This window comes from Neopelma chrysocephalum, unplaced genomic scaffold (assembly GCF_003984885.1).
Source record: "Neopelma chrysocephalum unplaced genomic scaffold, ASM398488v2 Primary Assembly neopelma1_146, whole genome shotgun sequence".
Lineage (NCBI taxonomy): Eukaryota > Metazoa > Chordata > Aves > Passeriformes > Pipridae > Neopelma > Neopelma chrysocephalum.
Window position 1 is genome coordinate 1989181 of NW_020897808.1, and position 18576 is coordinate 2007756.

General features: G+C 40.0%; 1 protein-coding gene across 7 annotated transcripts in view; it reads right to left on the reverse strand.

Annotated features, from left to right (window-relative positions):
- Window positions 1-5391: 5391 nt before the first annotated feature.
- Window positions 5392-18576, reverse strand: part of TECRL (trans-2,3-enoyl-CoA reductase like) — a 77246-nt gene continuing 64061 nt past the window's right edge. For 3 of the 7 annotated variants that reach the window (XR_003536945.1, XR_003536944.1, XM_027700331.1), the window contains 2 exons: window positions 18149-18209; window positions 17349-17697 (listed from right to left, as the gene is read on the reverse strand). Coding sequence is in view for 1 of the 7 variants with exons in the window: in XM_027700331.1 (XP_027556132.1) it covers window positions 18181-18209 (29 nt within the window). In the remaining 6 variants the exon portion in view is untranslated. Of the gene's footprint in view, window positions 5405-9220; window positions 9336-17348; window positions 17698-18148; window positions 18210-18576 lie in introns of those variants that run through there. The other 4 variants (XM_027700341.1, XM_027700339.1, XM_027700334.1 and 1 more) reach the window with 2 other exon arrangements.

The window sequence follows — 18576 nt, forward strand, 5'->3', positions numbered from 1 at the left end:
AATTTCAGTAAATGTGATTAAACTGCACAGGAAAGTTGCCATGGTATTTTTCTTCCTTTCAGCATCATAAAATAGCTGGTTTCTCTACAGCAGGTTTGCAGCTTCACAAGAGTGTGGGTATATAATTAATCTGATTTCTTAATGTGTGTATTAAAAACATATTTTCTTGCAGTTTGGTGACTGATAGTAAGCTATTGAGTATTTAGCCCTGGCAGAAGATCAGAATAGGGCCTCTATGGCAATCAAATGCCACCTATAGCTTATTTTAAAGTGTCACAAGGTACTTAGTAGACCTTGTTATCACCTCAAAACCAAACATGAATATTATCCCATACTTTAAAAAAATGCCAAATCCTCAAATCCATGGGAGATTTTGTGGCCTGCTTTTCCCCTAGTAGTTTGCAGCAGAAAAAGCAGCACAACATCTTGTGTTATCAACAACCATCTGGCAAAATTTCATTGTCTGAGCTTTTCAGCTGCTTTATGAGGAACAACAATTAAACTCCACACTGAAGACTGTGCAAGCTCACAACCAGATCCAGTCATTTTCAGTACTGCCCCTCTGTTAGTGTGTATAATTAATATGGACTTTGAGACATTAAGCAACAAATTCTGTAACTGGAAGATATTTCATGTGCAGATTAAGAAGCGACCATCTGCCACCTTCTTTGTGCATTACTGTGGTTTATTTTAGAAAGAGAAGAAAAATCCCAACATATTCACTGTTTTGCAAAGACCAAATATGTTCCCAAGAGAACCTCGCTTTGCCTTTGCTGGAAAAGTAGTTCAGCTACAAATGTAAATACCCATTCTCTATGCACATTTTCTGCAGCAATTTTACTAATGTGTTAAGGAATAGTACTTCTGTGAGATTCTGCTTAACAAAAAGTTTAGCAGAAACAAAAAAAAAAAAAAGGAAAAATGTTACTTACATTGGCATCCCATGCTTTAATTGCAATGTTGCGTTCAGTACAGCAACACTCCATGTCTGATCTTGTACTCTACAGTGGTTTGGTGGGTTGACTCCCAAACTGCACTTCCCCATCGAGCTTATACAATCTCCGTACTTTTTCCCTTTTTAAAAACAAAACTCCACCTAGCTCCTATGGTCCCTGATTTTGATGTTGGTTTATGACCAAGTCTGCCTCTCCACAATTTGTCTACAGAAGGGATCATGCGAAAATGCAGATGAAGGAAAGAGATTAATCAACGGGCAATTGTAATTTGCAATGAAGCAGAGATGTCCTGTGAATATCTGTAATAGGTAACAGGAGCATAGGCATTCATAAGCATGTGAAAGAGAACATATATTCAAAAACTATTCCATGAGAAAACACTGCTCATCTCGTTGTGTTAGCAATTTAATAGACTTTGAAAAATAGTGTGAGAGATTGTTCTTTTTCATTCACTGTACAGCAGGCTGCTGATGTAGAGCATGGTGATCTAGAGTATCATACTCATGGTTTGTGGTTTCAAAGGCATTTTTAAAAATTGAAAAAAACATCTATACCAGTTCTGTAAAAATGACCCAACATCTGTCAAAAAGCAGGATCAGGAAAAAAAGACATTAAAGAAATTGGAAGGAAAGAGGACCGGTGGTAGCTATTACATGCAATGGCCCACTTGTAACCTGTTAGATGCAAGTCCCTCTACTGCGAGAAGGTGGGAGGGAGTCCCAGAGGAATGGACACTCTGCCTATGTCCTCATCTATGTTCTTCTGCAAGGGCCTCTTGCTGTCAAGCTCAGAGGTAGAAACTCCATAAACCTTGGAATTGATCCTCAAGGGGCATGTATGTAATTCCTGGTTTGCATTTTAAAGTTTTTTCTGAGATAGTTGTCTTGGATTTCCACATGAAGTTCAAGGAGGCAGGGAGCTGTGTTTTGCTGAGTTATGCTTGTCTCATAGGCTTTTGTAAGACCCCAGGAGAAGTATTTCTCTTCTGCAGTTTTACTCACAGTGTAAAAATCAGTTTTCTCTTTCTGCTCCATAGAGGGCATGGAGGACTCATCTACTCCTTGCAGCTCAAAATATAAAACCTCTCGTGAATGACCACAGAAATCCAATACCATAAACAGTCAGTGCAGTAATTATTTTGCCAGTGTTTTTGCACCTCACTGGCATGTTAAAGAGCTGGCAGCCCCATGGGTCATGAAATGAATTTAGTTTGGTTTCCTTTGACTTTTTGTGCCAGTGTTGGCTTCTCAGAGGCTGATGCAGGTGACTTGTCCCTATCTGTTCCTTCAGTCAGAGGCTGCTAACACGTCTCTATTAGCTTTCCCAGTTCTGTGAAAGCTTTTAGGAATTTACTGGCTTAACATTTCTGCCTTTTTGTCAAATTTGGTGGAAATATTTGCATTTACTGCAAATAGGACGGAGGCATAGATGCGCACACACATGCAGCACAATTACCTAGCCTTTGTTTCCTTAGGGAAGCTGGATACAAAGTGTCCATTGCATCCCCAGTCCCCCTCAGTGCACACCGGTGAAGTGGTCTTTCTTGAAATGCATTTAATTATGGCACAATTTTAAAAGAGAATGGGTGATGTGAGTGTGTAGTAAATGGGCTGGGTTTTTTTTTCAGTCCTCAGAATCCTTGACATGTAACCTTTTGCTTATATAAAACACTTCAGCTGTTCATTCATAGGTTTAACTATGCTGAAGACTATCCAGTGGAAAGAAATCTTATTATCTCCAGCTTAATATTTCATTATCTAGCACAATATGAGGATATTAGACTTTGATTGCTGGTTCTCTTCAGAGATTACAGCATTTAAGTTCTCATTCCCATCTGCATTTTAAACTTTATCTTTTTTTATTTTTTTAAGACTGGTCACAATTATGTTGCATTTAAATCTTGTCTTTCAAGTTTTCAGGGTAAAAAGTTTAGGTGCAAAATATTCTAATTAGGTTTGTCTTAAACTTCCCAAGCTATTCTGGTGTTCGCCCATTCAATTTATATCCTAACAATATGTAGACAAAATAATGGACATCGAGGAATGACAATGACCATTCACTACACACCAACATCACACATCTGACCAAAAAAAATCCCTTCAAAAACAATATGATGACCTGATGCACCTAAACATTTTACAAAACTAATAATCTGTGACAATGTCACCCAAAGTTACAGTAAATAAGTTATTGAAGTAGTTTTATGGGTCACAGTAATGTATCTGTTTGGAATCTGTTGTACTCAAACAGGCATATACTTTTGCTGTAAATGGATCTTCAATCTCTGTGAATCATTTTATTCTTTTTATATACACTATAAAATTGCCATTTTTATGGCCAGGCTTGATGTATGATATGGCTGAAGAACTGTACGAGTTAATTAAAGAATAAAGGGCTGTCCCTTCTGCTGTATATTTCTGTTCATGATATTAGTATCTTAGAACCAGTGTTTTGTACCATGTAGAGATTTGACTTTAAGAGAATCATATAGGTTGAGGCATGTGTACTCTCATACTTTGCAGGAGCATGAAATTTGGTCCAGAATCCAGAGGCTCACCAAGGCAAGCATCTGCCCTACCAGGACATCCTTACATGTCTTTGAAAGCATCAATAACATCCCAGACTGCAAAGCAGAGTAGTTTCTGTAAAGGGTAATCCCACCAAGAAAATGAATGTGGAAAAGTAGGGCAGGAAAGGATCACTTAAATTCTGTCTGCTGCTATCACAGATGGCCATGATGTCTCATCCCAGTTAGGCATGCATCAGAGCTCAGTCAGATCTCTTTTGACCTCTGTTTTGCTAAGCTAAGTAAGACAAAGAGTCTTAGTTCACTCTCAAAAATGAACTTGTCATTTCTTTGATCATCCTTTGCCTATGCCCTCTTGGGTTTATATTTTTGCACAGAGATGGCAAGAACTGTCCCCTGAACTTCAGTCAAGGTCTTCCCAGGTTATCTTCTAAGGAAGATGATACTTTTGTCTCCTGGAAGGAGGGAATCAGCGTCACCAAAATGCCTTATATTGCATCAGTTTTCAGAAGTGAATATCTGTACCCAAACACCTGACCTGAACTTTACACTAGCCATGTATTTCCAGTCAGTAGCTCTTATACCAGACCAAATATGAGGAAAAATCCCATAGCCAGGGAGCATATTCAATTTTAATTCTTTCCCTTTGAATCCTGGCTGCTGTGCATTAAATAAGTTATTTTCTTCCTTTGTAAACATGTGATGGAAGTTCCCATGAGCACTTTCCTTTTCATCAAGAGGATATTATTTAGACAGCCAAAAGAAAGGTAATTGTAGCACAGGATAGTCATTGGAAAGAGAAAAGAATGCCTCCTTATATTTACATTTTAGAAAGCATGACATTCTGTTTCACTTGCTCATCATTATCCAGTATGAGCTAAGACACTTGCAGAATATGCGCTCTCCAAAACAATTTTAAAACGTAAAATATTCTAATTGCTCTGAAGTGTAGAACAATTTTTTTTCTCCATATTAGTCTTAGAAAAACAGCATGAAAATGTCAGGAACTGTAACTCATTGCTGTTTTTTCACAAAACTTAACCAAGCACCTTCATTTTGAAGCCCACATCTAATAATGCAAGTTCACTTTGAACAACATCTTTAAGAAATCATCCTTCTTCTGCATGGTCTGTATTAGTGCTGGGCCCCTTCTGTAATTTTTTTCTTCATGTAAATGCTATTATACGTGTAGATCTTTAATATCACATTGATAACTAAGTTTTATCCTTGAGATCATTTTGTTCTAAGAAAAGAGCTATAGTCCTTAGTTTCAGTTACAGGCAGATCATCTCATTCACGAGGCACTGGTTTGCTGAAAACAGGCTAGAAAAGCTGGAAGCACAGTTAGAGAAATGAACAATTGAGATGGCAAAACACTGCAAGAAAGGTTTCAGATGCCATGCAGGTTGTAGGGTTTTAAAAGGTACCTGGCTCTGTCGTATTCCTTCCTACAGCCCAAATTTGGCTTCAGAAATATGACATATTACTATCATTCCTCTTACATATTAGGCTTATCATCTCCTTGCCCTTTACGGCTTTCCTCATGTCCTCAACTCTAATAAAAGTTAATCCATAAGAAAAGGCTCAGAAGACCAAGCTCAATTAGTTCTTTGATTAACTTTATAATTGAGCAATAAGCCACAGAGCCAGACCTTCCTCAACTGAAAGGGACAGCACTTGCAGTGGCAACGTGTAGAGCCTGCTCCACATGCATTTCAGCACAATTTTATTTATATCACAGTCTCTTATAACTTAAAGCCTTTGTTCTTATTACCTGATTCTTCATGCATTTTTCTTTTCTCTCACTCTGTCTTTAAGCCAACTGGAAGGGCACTCTCATAGCCTCTCTGTGTCTCATCACATGTGGACTTCAGTAAACGAGGATGCCAGCCCCGTCCACATGGCATGAGCTACTTAGGACCTGTAAATATAACTTAGCAAAAGTGAAAACCATTTGGGAAAGAAGACTGAAATTTCTCCTCACACTTTTCAGCACAGTGGGAGGACTTTGTGTTCTAATGAATACATACAGTGGTTAGGGGTGTATACCTTGGTTAACACCAGGTATATGGGTGCTAAGACCAAATAAGACTACAGTTTGCTTCTCTTGCTGTGCTTGGAATTGGGCAGATGTGTGGCAACTGTAGTCTGCAAGATACAGATCTTTTAAACAGAGTGTATTTGCCTGGGTGCATGTGCTATTACTGTTATGTGTTTTCTGCCCTAGAAATGTTTGGGGTTTAACTCTGGATTGTAGAATGAGCCTTGCCTTCTACCAAGTAGATACACCTGCTGAGTCAGTTCGAAGTCATATGCAATCACTTTGTCATTATGTTTCTACTCTATCCTCCTTTCTGGATACTTCTGAAAACAAAATGCCAGATTAAATGGACCTTTCATATGATGCAGGGGGGCCATAGCCTTGTGCTCTGCTCTGGACCAGGCTGCCCACAGCTGTGTCCCAAACCTTTCGTGGGCTCATGACCCTTTGTGACATCGTCACATTTTCATTTGTAAGGTAGTCTGGGTGTAACGTGGGCTTTTATTAGGAACACCAAAGGGTACACAGCCAGAACTAGAGATTAAATTTTAAACCTGTTTTTCTGTGGTAAGAATATTCCCCTGCAATGTACTGCAGAAATCTCATCATTTTTGAGGCAGGTCTGTAAAGAAGCATTGTATTAAAGAGAGTGAGAAACTCAAGGATTTGGGCTGGTCCAGTGAGGGTGCTGATACACCAGTATTTGGGAGTAAAATCCAGGTGTTTGTTCCTGAAGGGGGAAACATGTCTTTCTTGGAAATATGTGGGGGTTTCCATGTGTGTTTCTGTACTGAAATATCCACATAGACAAGACACTACAGGTGTTTGGAGGTGAAACAGAGTAATACATTTTTAAGGACTCTACAAACAACTCAGATTGGTTTTCAGAAGGTTCTCTGCAACTGAATATTCAAAAAATTCTCTTGCAATAAATGTATGCCCATCTGTGACATTCACAGCTTGTTTTAACTTTATGATACTGGAGGCAGACCTCTAATCTCAACGGGTGTATTCTCACTGAAGAAATGGTCCTATAAAAGATAATGGGTAATTAATATAATAAAAAAATTCCTCAGTAATGACTAGGGAGATCAGAACTTGGTTCATATTTCCTTTTGGGATCCTGGAAATTAAATGTTATACTCTCCAGCAAAAGGCTGATCTTTCTATTTTGAGTACTTGTATCTCAAAGTGTACATGCAACAGCAAGTAGTACACTTCCACAGTTATATAACACTCTTAGTGGAATTTGATTTCTTCCTTTACAAGTTAAGGAAGGAAGATCTGAAACATCCTCAAAGTCTAACAAGATGCTAATGTGCTAAAAAGAGCCTTTGAATGAGCTTGTTTTAGTCAAAATATTGCAAGTTTGTTAATTCTAAGACCTTTAATGGTACTAAAAACACTCATTGACAAATGCTTCATTTTCTCTTAATAACACTTGCTTTAATGTTGCTGTAAATGGCATCAGCTTTGCCATAATGATACAGCACTGGCACTTAAAATCTACCTTCAGTGGTTATTTGTATTTTAAATGTTGCATTTTCATTTGAACCCATATGCTTTTGACAATGCTGGATTGATTTAAACCCAGGTAATTACAGAACATCGAATTAAAGCAGAATCTCAGGTACATTACAAAGGCAAAGGAGCAGCTAGAGTTTGAGCAACACCTGAGCTAATGTCTCTTTTCTAATTGAGTGATAGTCAGGCAGTTTGCAGTGCCAGCAAGTATGGTTAAATCAAATTGACTTTTAGTGTTAGACCAATGGTGCTAATAGACTGGGTTCACTGTCTATAATGGATATGGAAAGACAAATACATTAAAAGCAAAGGTCATTCTTATCTTTTGTTTTTGACAGCAAAGACTTAACTGTACAAAGTTCGTTTCCCCTCCAAGAAAATATCGTTCCTACAGTTTATCTCAAATGAGTTTGGTAATGAAAATCTAGAAGGATTTTTTCTTTCCACATTATTCTCCATAACTGAAGATTTATCACCCTCATACCTGGTTGCATTATTTGCCTGTTCTCCTCATGCTCAGATGGGAGTAAGGGATTGTTTTCCTTTTTATTTTTGCTTACAGAGCCTAGCATAATGATGTCTTGATCTTTGCTTCAGGTGCTAATGTAGCAACTAATAAGCAACAGCGGGTCTAAGTATGGGAAACAGGAGGAGGCTTTGAGCTGTCTGGAGGAATGGAGCATGTGGTAGGAAATATGGATCATTGCTTCCTTCAGCAGTCAACAGAAAGAGAAATAGGCATCTTGGTGAACTTGAAACACTATTCCCCTGATGATCTCATGAACTTTTTGCCAGTGCTAAAAGAATGTCCATTTCACATAGCTCAGTACTGTGGGCAGGGAAAGAGTTTTAATACTGCTTTCAGTGTTAAATGTCAGATCCTGAGGGCTGCAGAAGTCTTAGCCCATTGATTTGTGTGGGGCTTGCAGTCTGCTTGGGGTTAAGTATGTGTGTGACTGTGTCTTGGCTCAGGATGGCAACCAGAGTGCTCTGAATACCCATGTAATGCAGGTTAATAACAATTCTGGTAGCAGTTAGGGTACAGAATAACTACCTTCAGCATAGTGAAAATCATGCATGTTTACAGCTGAATGTTTGTGGATGATGATGAAGGGAGTTGCATTTCAGTAAGGACCCCAGCAACAACATCTTATGCTAACAAGTAAGAGCAAGATTTTGTCAGTAGGATCCTCTACTTATTGATCATGTCTGAAAATCCTGCCAGCATTTTAGCAATGTCTAATTTGTGGTGTTATGTATCTAGGGCTTCCTGCCCCATAGCAGCCTGCTGAGAGCCATCTGGGCAGTGCATCCCCCATAACAAGTCAGAAATGCAGGAGAAATTCTCCCAAGAGCCTGATCTCATCAGAGAAGCCATATGGGATGTGCTTCAAATCCTGCCGGTGCCCACAGGGTGGGGCAGGAAGGAGTTCTCTTACTTCTGGCTTAGAGCTATCCGATGTGATGAACGTGATGGCCATAATTCAACGGCAATGCATCCCTAAGTGCTGACTTAACTAAGTGCTTCTTTCCAGTCTCAAACTCCATGGTTAGTGGCACTACAGGGTGCACAAGGAGGGAGCAGCTTCTGCACACTTGGGTTTAGTGAGCTGCGAACTAGCAGTGCTCTGTGCGGTGCTGCTGCATCCAGGAGAGGCTCCGTCATCCTGCCTGTCCCTGTAACTTTGGACAGTATACAAATATAAGTACTGGGGAGAACAGATGCAAGAGGTCTGATGCTTGAGAGCACGTAGGGCCAGAGGTTCATATCCTTTTTGCCTTTAGCTATTGTCACTTTCCTTGGAGCTGGCCAAAGCCATTTTCTGGAATGATTTTTCTTGGAAAATGCTCTTTTGTTGACATCTGAAAATTCTGTAGGAAGATATCCAACAGAAGAATTCAGATAGAGTACTTTTTTTAAAATAGTTTCATTTTACTCATCAATAGTACTGCCTATTTGTATTAGTTTGGATGATTAGTAATTTTTAAAGGCAAATGTCATACTCTGCAACCCTGTGAGTTGCAGTGATTTTACCATGTTGCAAGGAAACATTTTGACACTATGAAAACTAAAATTTCAGTCAAACATTTTTGACATTCACAGAAACCATTTCATGGTTTCACTATAGACCAGGTATAAAATTCTGCTCAGCGAGCAACAAATGTTCTTACCTGATTAAGGGAGAGCAGAGTAACAAGCCAACTAAATACCAGAAATCTGGAGTTTCTTGCAAGGTGAAAGTACCATGGTTTGTTTTCCACTAATACCAAGAGAGATAAGGTTTATCTGAAAGTACACAGAGATTCACTTTTACGAAATCTGTTCTCCACAAGGCCATGAAATCCTTAATTTGTTTATTTCTGTCAGAAGAATATAAATCACTTTTGCATCACCCAAATGTTTGTGAATTTATCAAAAGGAGCATTTATTCAGCATTCGTTCCACTCTGTCATTAAATCCTCTGGATTATATGGCTGTTGTTTTCTTTTAAATTCCTGATAAATATGTTGCCGACAACCAGCTGTTCTTTTCAATGCATCATAACCAACCTTCCTAGAGTAGATCATTAGTCTGCTTGCATTCATCTATTTTATTTATGTCACTCAGGGAGATTACAATGGCCATCTGCACTGTGGACAGCTTTTGTTCTAGAGAAATGCACCATCGATGGCAAGGGAACATGAGGGACAGGGAAGAGTTTCCAGGATATTAGCTCACTTGGAGCGATAAGCTTTGCTTGCTCAGTAAATGGACACTTTGGTGTCTCTGCTGCCTTTGGCCCTTCTTGCCCTGAGGTTGCTCTGGAGCTGTGCAGACTGGTGACGGAATGAGAAGCCTCTTGGGGCTGGATCCCCGTGTAAAGCATGGGGAAATGTGTGACCCATTGCACCACCAGGTTATCCCTGGGAGCCAGCAGGTCTCAGAGACCCTCTGCCCCATCAGACCCTCTGCTTCTTCCTGGCCCCTGGCTTGGGTTAAGGAGAGAGGCAACCTGTTTCTTACCCAGTTCTCTTGCATCCATCCCACAGATGGGACAACCTGGATAGTGGCCCCATTTTCAGTATAAGGCTAGCCCATTTTCAGAGCAAAAATTTGAGTGTACAGTAAGTCTCAGTTATGACATAGTCTTTTGCCCCTCATACTCTTATGCCATATTACATTTGTTAACTAAAAGGTCAGAGCTTTCCAGCTACGTTTGTTTTCCCCTTGGCAGCATGCTGAATCTTCCTGCTGCTACTTTTGACTTTCCAGTGGTCTGAAGCATCAGGTTTGGTTCACTCACAGTTCAAGCTATGTCAAACTCCCATGTACAGATCAGTCAGAGTATGTTTCTGATGGGGAAATCAAACACTGTGTTTTCCAGTTTGCAGCGTTCAGCCCACATGGTTCTTTCTCAGAAAACAAGGGAATGCTGCCCCTTGCACTTGTAATTTGCAGTAATTAGCAAGGAAATGATGCTTGGTTTAAGAGAAAGAAGCACTGTGAGCAACTCATTCCTAAAAAGGAGGTTTGGAAAGGAGGCTCCCAGTGGGAACTAGTACATTTTGATTCCTGGTATAAACATAAATATGCAACACTTTGTAAATCAAAAATTGAAAGGGAGAAAAGTAGTGAGTTTTTGATTGATTGAACTTTTCTCTCCTAGCTTACACTGAAATGCTTGGTACTTCATCTATGTGTGAAATGCACACAAGCTGATAGATTAGTTGTATTAATTAGAAAAAAGGAAAAAAACCCTAACCCAAAAAAATCCTAGCTGAGACACTGCATTTTCAAAGAACAGATGGCTTTCTTTACTTACATCTGTAGAATATTTTGCTGCAACATAAAGACATATAGTATAGCCTCTGGGGATGAAGGAAAATGAGATAGAGAGAAAATGTGTTGCAGGGAAAATCATTAGAAGCTCTAGAAGTGATAGAAATACCAGGCATGACTTTTGGTTCCACTAACCTTCGTTGGCTTCAAACGACAAGTCCTACAGGGCTTGCCTGAGATCAAGGCATCAGCAGGACCCCTACTTGCCCTGAGTTTTCCATCCTCCTCCCCGTAAAGACAGCAGCAGGAGAAGCCTCATCCGCAGACATTTCTTGTGGCAGAGGACATTTTTTATGTTTTCTCTACCAGCCTGCCTGGCTTAACCTTTTGACCATCCTTCAGCCTGCCTCTTAATGTGATGGTTTTATCAACAACTGCAGTTAAAATGGCAGTCAGTTTAGCCAGCTCTGTCTGCTGCTGCTGCTTGAAATTTTTATGTATTATGACCTTGTTTGTGCCCTTAATTTCTGCTGGAGATGCTCATCTCCTTGCACTGTAACCAATGAATCAATTTTATTTTCTCTGCTGAAAGTGGGGGGAGCGGGAAGCAAAGTTTCTCCCCCCGCTCCTTATCTCAAATAAGAAAACTCCTGCAGTTTTTCTCTCTTTGTAACTGCCTATTGATTGTGTATGTCAACCGTAGATTTGTGGGCCCTGAAGGATTTGCTTTTATTTCTGTTTGCTCAATGATATCTAAAAAGTGAACTGCTTGGAGGGCTGCTGAGAAGTGGGGATCTTATCCGCATGTTTTATAATGTGTTATTTGCATATAATTACAAAGTAACCACGTGATTACACAAGGTATTTCCTTTTACTTGCTTAGATATCCTTTCTGAATGATATATGCATCCGCAGTCCCAAGGCCCCAGAACTGCCATAGGCAAAACTGCCCCATATTGCCTTACACTCGCCCAGATTTAGTGCTCTTATATGAATTGTTTGCCAGTAAATAAAAGCAGTCGTTTTTCCAAGTGTTTGATAGCAATGGATGCTGTGCTCACTTCTGTTGGTCTGGGCAGTCCTCTGCCGCTGAGAGGGAGTCAGATGTGAGACTTTAAGAAAACACAGGCTAGAAAAGACCACAAGAATTGCCTAAGGAATAAGAAGTTACTGATCAATTACTTGCTCAAGGTAAAAAGATGTTTGGTGGGCTACTTATTTATATGGCTAAGCCCATCTTGCATTTGGCTTCAGCATTCTGACTTTGCACCTGCAGCACATCTCCTAGCACAGCTGTGGCAGACTCGTGACACTTCAGGTCTTGAGCAGTTCAAAGAGGACTTGTGCACTGAAACTTCTTGGCAGGGCCAGAGCTGTCAGCAAAGGAACTCTGAGAGAGAGAAGAAGGGCCTGAGGTGAGCTTTGGTCCTTCATGGGCTCAGGACCAGCAGCAATGGAGTGGGGCAATCTGTGGGGATTCTTATCTCCTATCTATGACTTCTGAACTCCCTCTGTGAAGATCACACACACTGACACCCTCAGTCAAAGTCTTGTGTCTGCCCTAAGGACTTGGTATTGCAGTTCAGAAGGGCAGGAAAATTGGACACCACTTCACTGGTAGGAAAAGCACTTAATATCCCTGAGAAACAATGAAGACAAGTATATATAAGAACAGAGCATGCAGTAATTCCCTGTGTAACTTGCATTACTCTGTTGTTATGAGCTGTCCCTGAATGCAAGGGTAACTGAGATTATTGTTAATAGATCCCTTGGGGCAGATTAGAGCGAAATGACACTGAATGGCCACTGTTTATATATATATATATATATGTGTGTGTGTGTCTATATATATGTGTGTGTGTATATATATATGTATATATATGTGTGTAAATATATATGGCAGGTTTATTTTAGAACAGTTTGGTTTCAATTGAGAGGATATATATAAACATTTTGGGTTTTATCTGTAGAAACATAGCAATAAAAAAGTATAAAGATGTCACTTCAGAAAATCTATAAGGAAAAGAAAGAAAGGAAAAGAAAGGATAAGAGTAGACAGTGCAGTGGAAAGATACCACCACGCATGGATCCAGCGACAAGACTTGATTGTTGCAATTTCAATGCTCATTGGCCAAAGTAATGGTCAAAGTCTTGATCCCTCTTATGTGGGGAGAGCCCACACAACATAAAGTTCAATGGCTTAATATATGTTCAGGTTCAGGTGGGAATGTCCAGGTACCTCCCCTTGGGTGAGGAATATTACACTGTCTTATGCAACACTGTGGGTCATGCGCAGTCCTCTGGTGGAAAGCCCCAGAAATGAGTCTGGGAGCACCTCGGGGGTCTTTGATGGTTTATGACACCTTCTAAGACATGCAGCTACCTCTCTCATCAGCATAGTTGACCCAGATATGCCCCATCTGAAGGAATGAATACCCTCAGGCCTCCTCGTGAATGACCCAATACCTTACCCTGGGGGGAGATTTTTACACTTGAGCCAGTCATGTAAGGGAGGAAACTGACATGATAAAAAGCATTATCCCATCTCACAGGATCTGATTCTTATCAGCCTTTTCCCTTATCTGATTCAAAAATCCATCTTGTTGCTAAACAAAGGTCAGTCTGTCATGGTCATCCTCCAGTGGTGGGTGCACACCCACTCTGCACCTGAGTGTTCTTAAGCAGATCAGAGGTTTCACCACCACACACCCAAACACTCTCCTCCTCCCCTTCAGCTGGAAGGTGCAAACTTGGCCTCCACAATCACCCTTCTGCTTTTGCAAATGGCCGATTGAGCCATTAACACTTTAGCATTTCAGTCTCTCACATTCCGTGCAAGTCCATCATGTGATTATAGTGTGTGAGAATTATTCTAAAATTAGTATTTCCAAACCAAGTGCAAAAATGCTTGAGGTAAAGCTTCTAGGAAATATTTGCATATGATCAGAATATATTACCTGCTTATTTAATTTCAGATCCATAATCAAGATTGCCTTTGTTAGATTGCAGTAAATCTTTATTGCACTGGCTTCTCCTGGGATAGGTGCCCAAGGCACTGAACCCCTGAGGAGAAGCCAATTCTCTAATTACTACAGCCCTGTTCAGTTTGTTCCTGTATCCATAAAAGCACAATATCCATCTTTGTTTTATCTATTAGGGCCCACTGAATAAGAAAACATGTCAAACATGTACTTGAGAGTGTTGCTGCTTCTGTTGTTCCAGATTTATGATTTCATAGTAAGATACTGATGCAAACCTGGAAGAATTACAACTGTGCTTTTGCAGAGAGGGGTCCCTGAGTAGCTTCAGCCCTGCAGAGGTTAGGAGCAAAGGAAGCAAGGAGAGGTGTTTTGAAGTTAGGGCTCAGGTAGTGCCAGGTATTGCAATTCACTGCTTCAAGATTTAGTTCTGTACTTTGCACCTGGACTAGGGTGGGATGTTTGGCAAGTCGCTGAACATGGCTGAACATTGTTCTTCATGTGGTTATTGGAAGGATATCTAAAAATGGCAGCAAAATAATCACGTATATGTGGGGCAACACGGCTGAAATTGGTTTACAGTGTACAAATAGATTCTTCATCCTCAGTGTTTTGAAATCAAGTGCTTTTCCTCTGACATAGCTGTGTATATCAAAGCTCTAACAGGTAAATAATTAAGAGTTTGAATGAAAGGCTTGCAAGTCCAGTTCAAAGCACCTTCTGCAAAGAGATGATGTAAACCAGAAGGTGGAAGAATATAGCGTTTGTATATATGACAAATATTCCCTCTTGGTTCAAGGATAGGTACTTTGTTTTTCATTAGATGCGATATTGGAGATGTGTCATCTTTAATCCATTTCTTTCAAGCTCGATTGTCAGAAAGAGTGAAATTTCTTTCAAAAAAGACATAGCTACTAATCCCTAAAAGCACACTGCAACCACAGTCTTGTTCTTCCAGATTTCTAATCAATGTTTCCTTCTGCAAGGATGCCCTTGAACCTTGGAAATGGCCTCATATTATTAATAGAAAAGATAAAAAGTACCTTTTATTTCTGTTCTTGTCTTGAGGAGAGGGACACCTTTTTAAATATTTGTTTGCTTTGTAACAGTGTCACAGTTTCACCAGCCAACTGAAAACTCATAAACTTTTCAGTATTTATAAGAGAAAAAAAATTATTGATGTGGTCTGTTTTCTCTGGAGCCTGTCCTGTAGTGCTTTAAAAGAGCCCCCATATGGTGGAACTTGTAATTTTGAAGCAAAAGCCTTTTCCCATTGAGTATGGCCAGGTACTTGAAATAATGAAAGGGATCACTGGTAGAGATATATTACTTTTTCACAGGAAGAATACTGTGTGTTAGGAAGAAACTGGCTAACAATCAGATTTCTTTGACAAAAGATGTGATTTGCTTTTTTATACATAGAATTCATTACTATTATTAAATACTCTTACACATTTCTTTTAACTATAAATGGTTTCCTCATACTTGGTTCCTCAGTCTTCAAAGGCTTTAGAAGTTAGATAAAAGCAGGTACATGTTAGAAACCTGGGTAGTGTGGAGGTGTTAATTTGTGGTAGATTTTTTTTTTTAATCTAAGCACGTGTAAGCCATTAACTTTTCTTTTTATAAAGAAATTTTAGATTGACTACTACATTCCATTCAATGCGAATTATTTCAGTCACACAGTGAACAACGATCCTCACCTGGACAACTGTGTGTCCAGTCAGACAAGAGGGAAAAATGAATGTTTTCTCAGGTGCCCTCACAGGGCAGAGCTGGGTGAGAGCCAGTCTCTGGTGTGCCAGACAAATGAATAACCAAACACCAGGACCACGACCAGGACCAGCTCTGGGACAGCTCGGCTCTTGGTTCTGGTATCTGCAGAAAGAATTTGAGTTGCAGACGGCTGAAGATGTGCAGAGACCATTAAAATCAACATCCTTCTGTGATGCTAAACATGTGTGATGTGAGAAGTCCCTTGAATTGTAGCTATACAGCAGCCTCTGTGCACTCACCTATGATAAACCAGACCTTTCATGAAAAAATATTGTTCATATAGATACCAATCTGTGTTCAATGACAGCACAACATTTCATCTACATTTATTTATCGAACACTGGGATAGGCATACAGTGTGTTTCTCTAAGAACTTCCATGAATGTTAATGACAGGGAATATCACTTGTAGACAAAACTTGTGCCTAGGAAAATATGGAAAAGGAAAGCCAATAAAGCATCATGTGAAAAATATTAGCTTGCTGAAAAGCTCTTTATGGTTTGAATTAATTTTTAGTTCAGCTGCACTTGTTAAAACTATGAATAGATAAATAGTCTCTTGCTTTCCTATAGCTTTTTTCCTCTTATAGTGAGCTTTAGAAGTCTTCACATTCAGTGATTTTTATTTTATCATATGTAGCTATCATTGCAAGCTCTCTTTAAAAGAACTACTTTGATAGCAGGCTGTTTTATCTCAGTTCCTAGTGTGATAAAAGCCAATTTAGAGTCGCTTACTTTATACAAAACAATGGACAATACAAGATATTTTGGTGATAATAGCATCTTTAGAAAAAAGGATGACCATCTGCCTTTATTCACTTCTCCTGCTTTCAGTGTCCTTTCGAGCTCCCCTTTCCCTATGGAAAGACGAAATCACTGAGATCATTTTCAGTCCTGTCAGCTGCAAGGATATGGTAACCATCTTATAAGATAAACATATGGCTGGGTCTTAAGGGCTTTTTCAAACTGGGAATCCAAATATAGGCTGCCAAGTTGTGTACAGAAGCATCTGCCACGTCGGTTCCCCATCACAATGCCTCCCTGCACCACTAGGAATCCTGAGCTGGTGCCTGCTCTTTTCCAGGTTGGCATTTCATGGCAAGAGCTAGCCACAAAAATCCAAGTGTGTGTGTATCTGAAGCTTAAATTTAGGCTCAGCTTCAGGCTCCTGAATTTGAAAGTCTTGGGAATAATTTGGGAAAGATGAGATGCCCATCTGGAGGGTCACAGCAAAAACCCAGCTGTAAGCTGCAGGGTGACCTGACATGGAGGGACCTGGATATTGGGCAGTCTCTCCAGGTGGACCAGGGAGTGATTATTTTGGGATACGCTTTGGACTCACTGGCTGAGCAATGCCATTCACACAGTCCTTATTGGGCAGGTCAAGAAAGATCTGTTCATACTCCATCTGATTTATTTTTACACAGTTCCTGACAAAACTGTTGCCTAGTAGCCCCGAAGTGTCTGTATCTTGCTTTATTTGTGGTTTCTTGGCTTAGATGGCTTAGCTCCTGAGGACCGTTAAGCAGGAATTGCTCTAATACATGGGACAGCACCAGCTCCTCACAGATAACCAGAATGTGTCTCCAACTTCAGCCACTTGATTGTTCTGCTGTACAGTGTTGCTGCATCCTGCCTTTCATGAGAAATGCTGTAATTTGCCTCTACAAGGAGTTAGGAAAGCTTTGGTGCTGACAGAAGCCACAGGGCAGCTCACACTGCCATGGGAGCAACAGCAAGGGCAGGGCACCGTAGAGAGTGGATTCACTGCCCTGTGGTCAGTCAACTTTCCAAATACAAAAACTGAGGAAAACAGCATCAGAAAGGGATTGAGCTCAAAGTGACAAGTCAGGTTCTGTTGTAAGTAGTGAATTTCATGGCCCTCATGGAGAAGCAGTATTGCAAAATGTAATTCACGTTGTCCTGATTATTTTCCCTTCTCCACGGACACCAGTGCCTTCAGTTCACCGGAGTGGTGCCATCCTTCTCAATGCCTTAGAAGCAGCTTCACATGAGAAGTACTGAGTTGCATCTGATGGCTCATATTGGAGGTTGGCTCCTTCCCTTTAACCTTGAAACCTGGCAGCATTCTGGCAGTGGGGTAGCCTTGCCCATGCCTTCCTTCTTCTGAGGGCTCTGAAAAAGGTAGGTCTGTGCTTAAGAGGAAATACAGCCAAAGGAATTTGCAGTTGACCATTTACTTCCTCATCAACCCCTAATACAAGAAATACCAGTGTAGAGAGAGATTAATAAGGCATTTTTCCCAGGTAATCAGCACAATTATGATAAAGTTTCTCATGAAAATATTTGTGTGAGAATAATTGTTTTCATTCAAAATGTGCATGGTGCTCATGGGCTGTTGCAATGTAAATAGATTGCACTGTTCATCATAGTTTTTTATATAGTAATACTTATTTTTCACCTTTTTTTTTTTTTTTTTTTTTTTTGCTTTGCCTGGGCTTTTTGTGTTTTGGGTTTTTTGTGAAAGCAAGGCATCCAAAGGGTTTAGCAAAACAAAGACCGACCATTTTTATATACTTTTAGTTTTAAAGCAGAATATACCCCCCGTGCCAGGAAGTTAACTTACCTGTTCTAATCACATGAAACTTGCCCCGAAAATCAGAGAAGGCAGTGTAATAGAAGAAGATCTGTGATGGTGCAGGAAGTTAGATTTATTGCCATTTGTGAAGCCATTTAACACTGTTCAGAGCAGTTTTAGCTCATCAACACCACACTGATGAATCTCAAAAAATCTTATCATGTGTATCTGAGACAGCCTTCTGCTACTTATCTTCACTTGTTCTTACTTAGTGTTTGCTCTCACTCTTTACTTTTTACCTTACTTTAAAACTTCAGTCATTTACTACAAGAGCCAAAACCCTTCTCCTACCCACCCCATGTACTGAACAACCAACTAATAAACAGGGTGAACAATTCCTGAAGTACTTCCTTTGCCTAAGCTAACTGTAGGAACCATATTCCTAGCCATCGGAATCACACTGGAAACATGCCTTG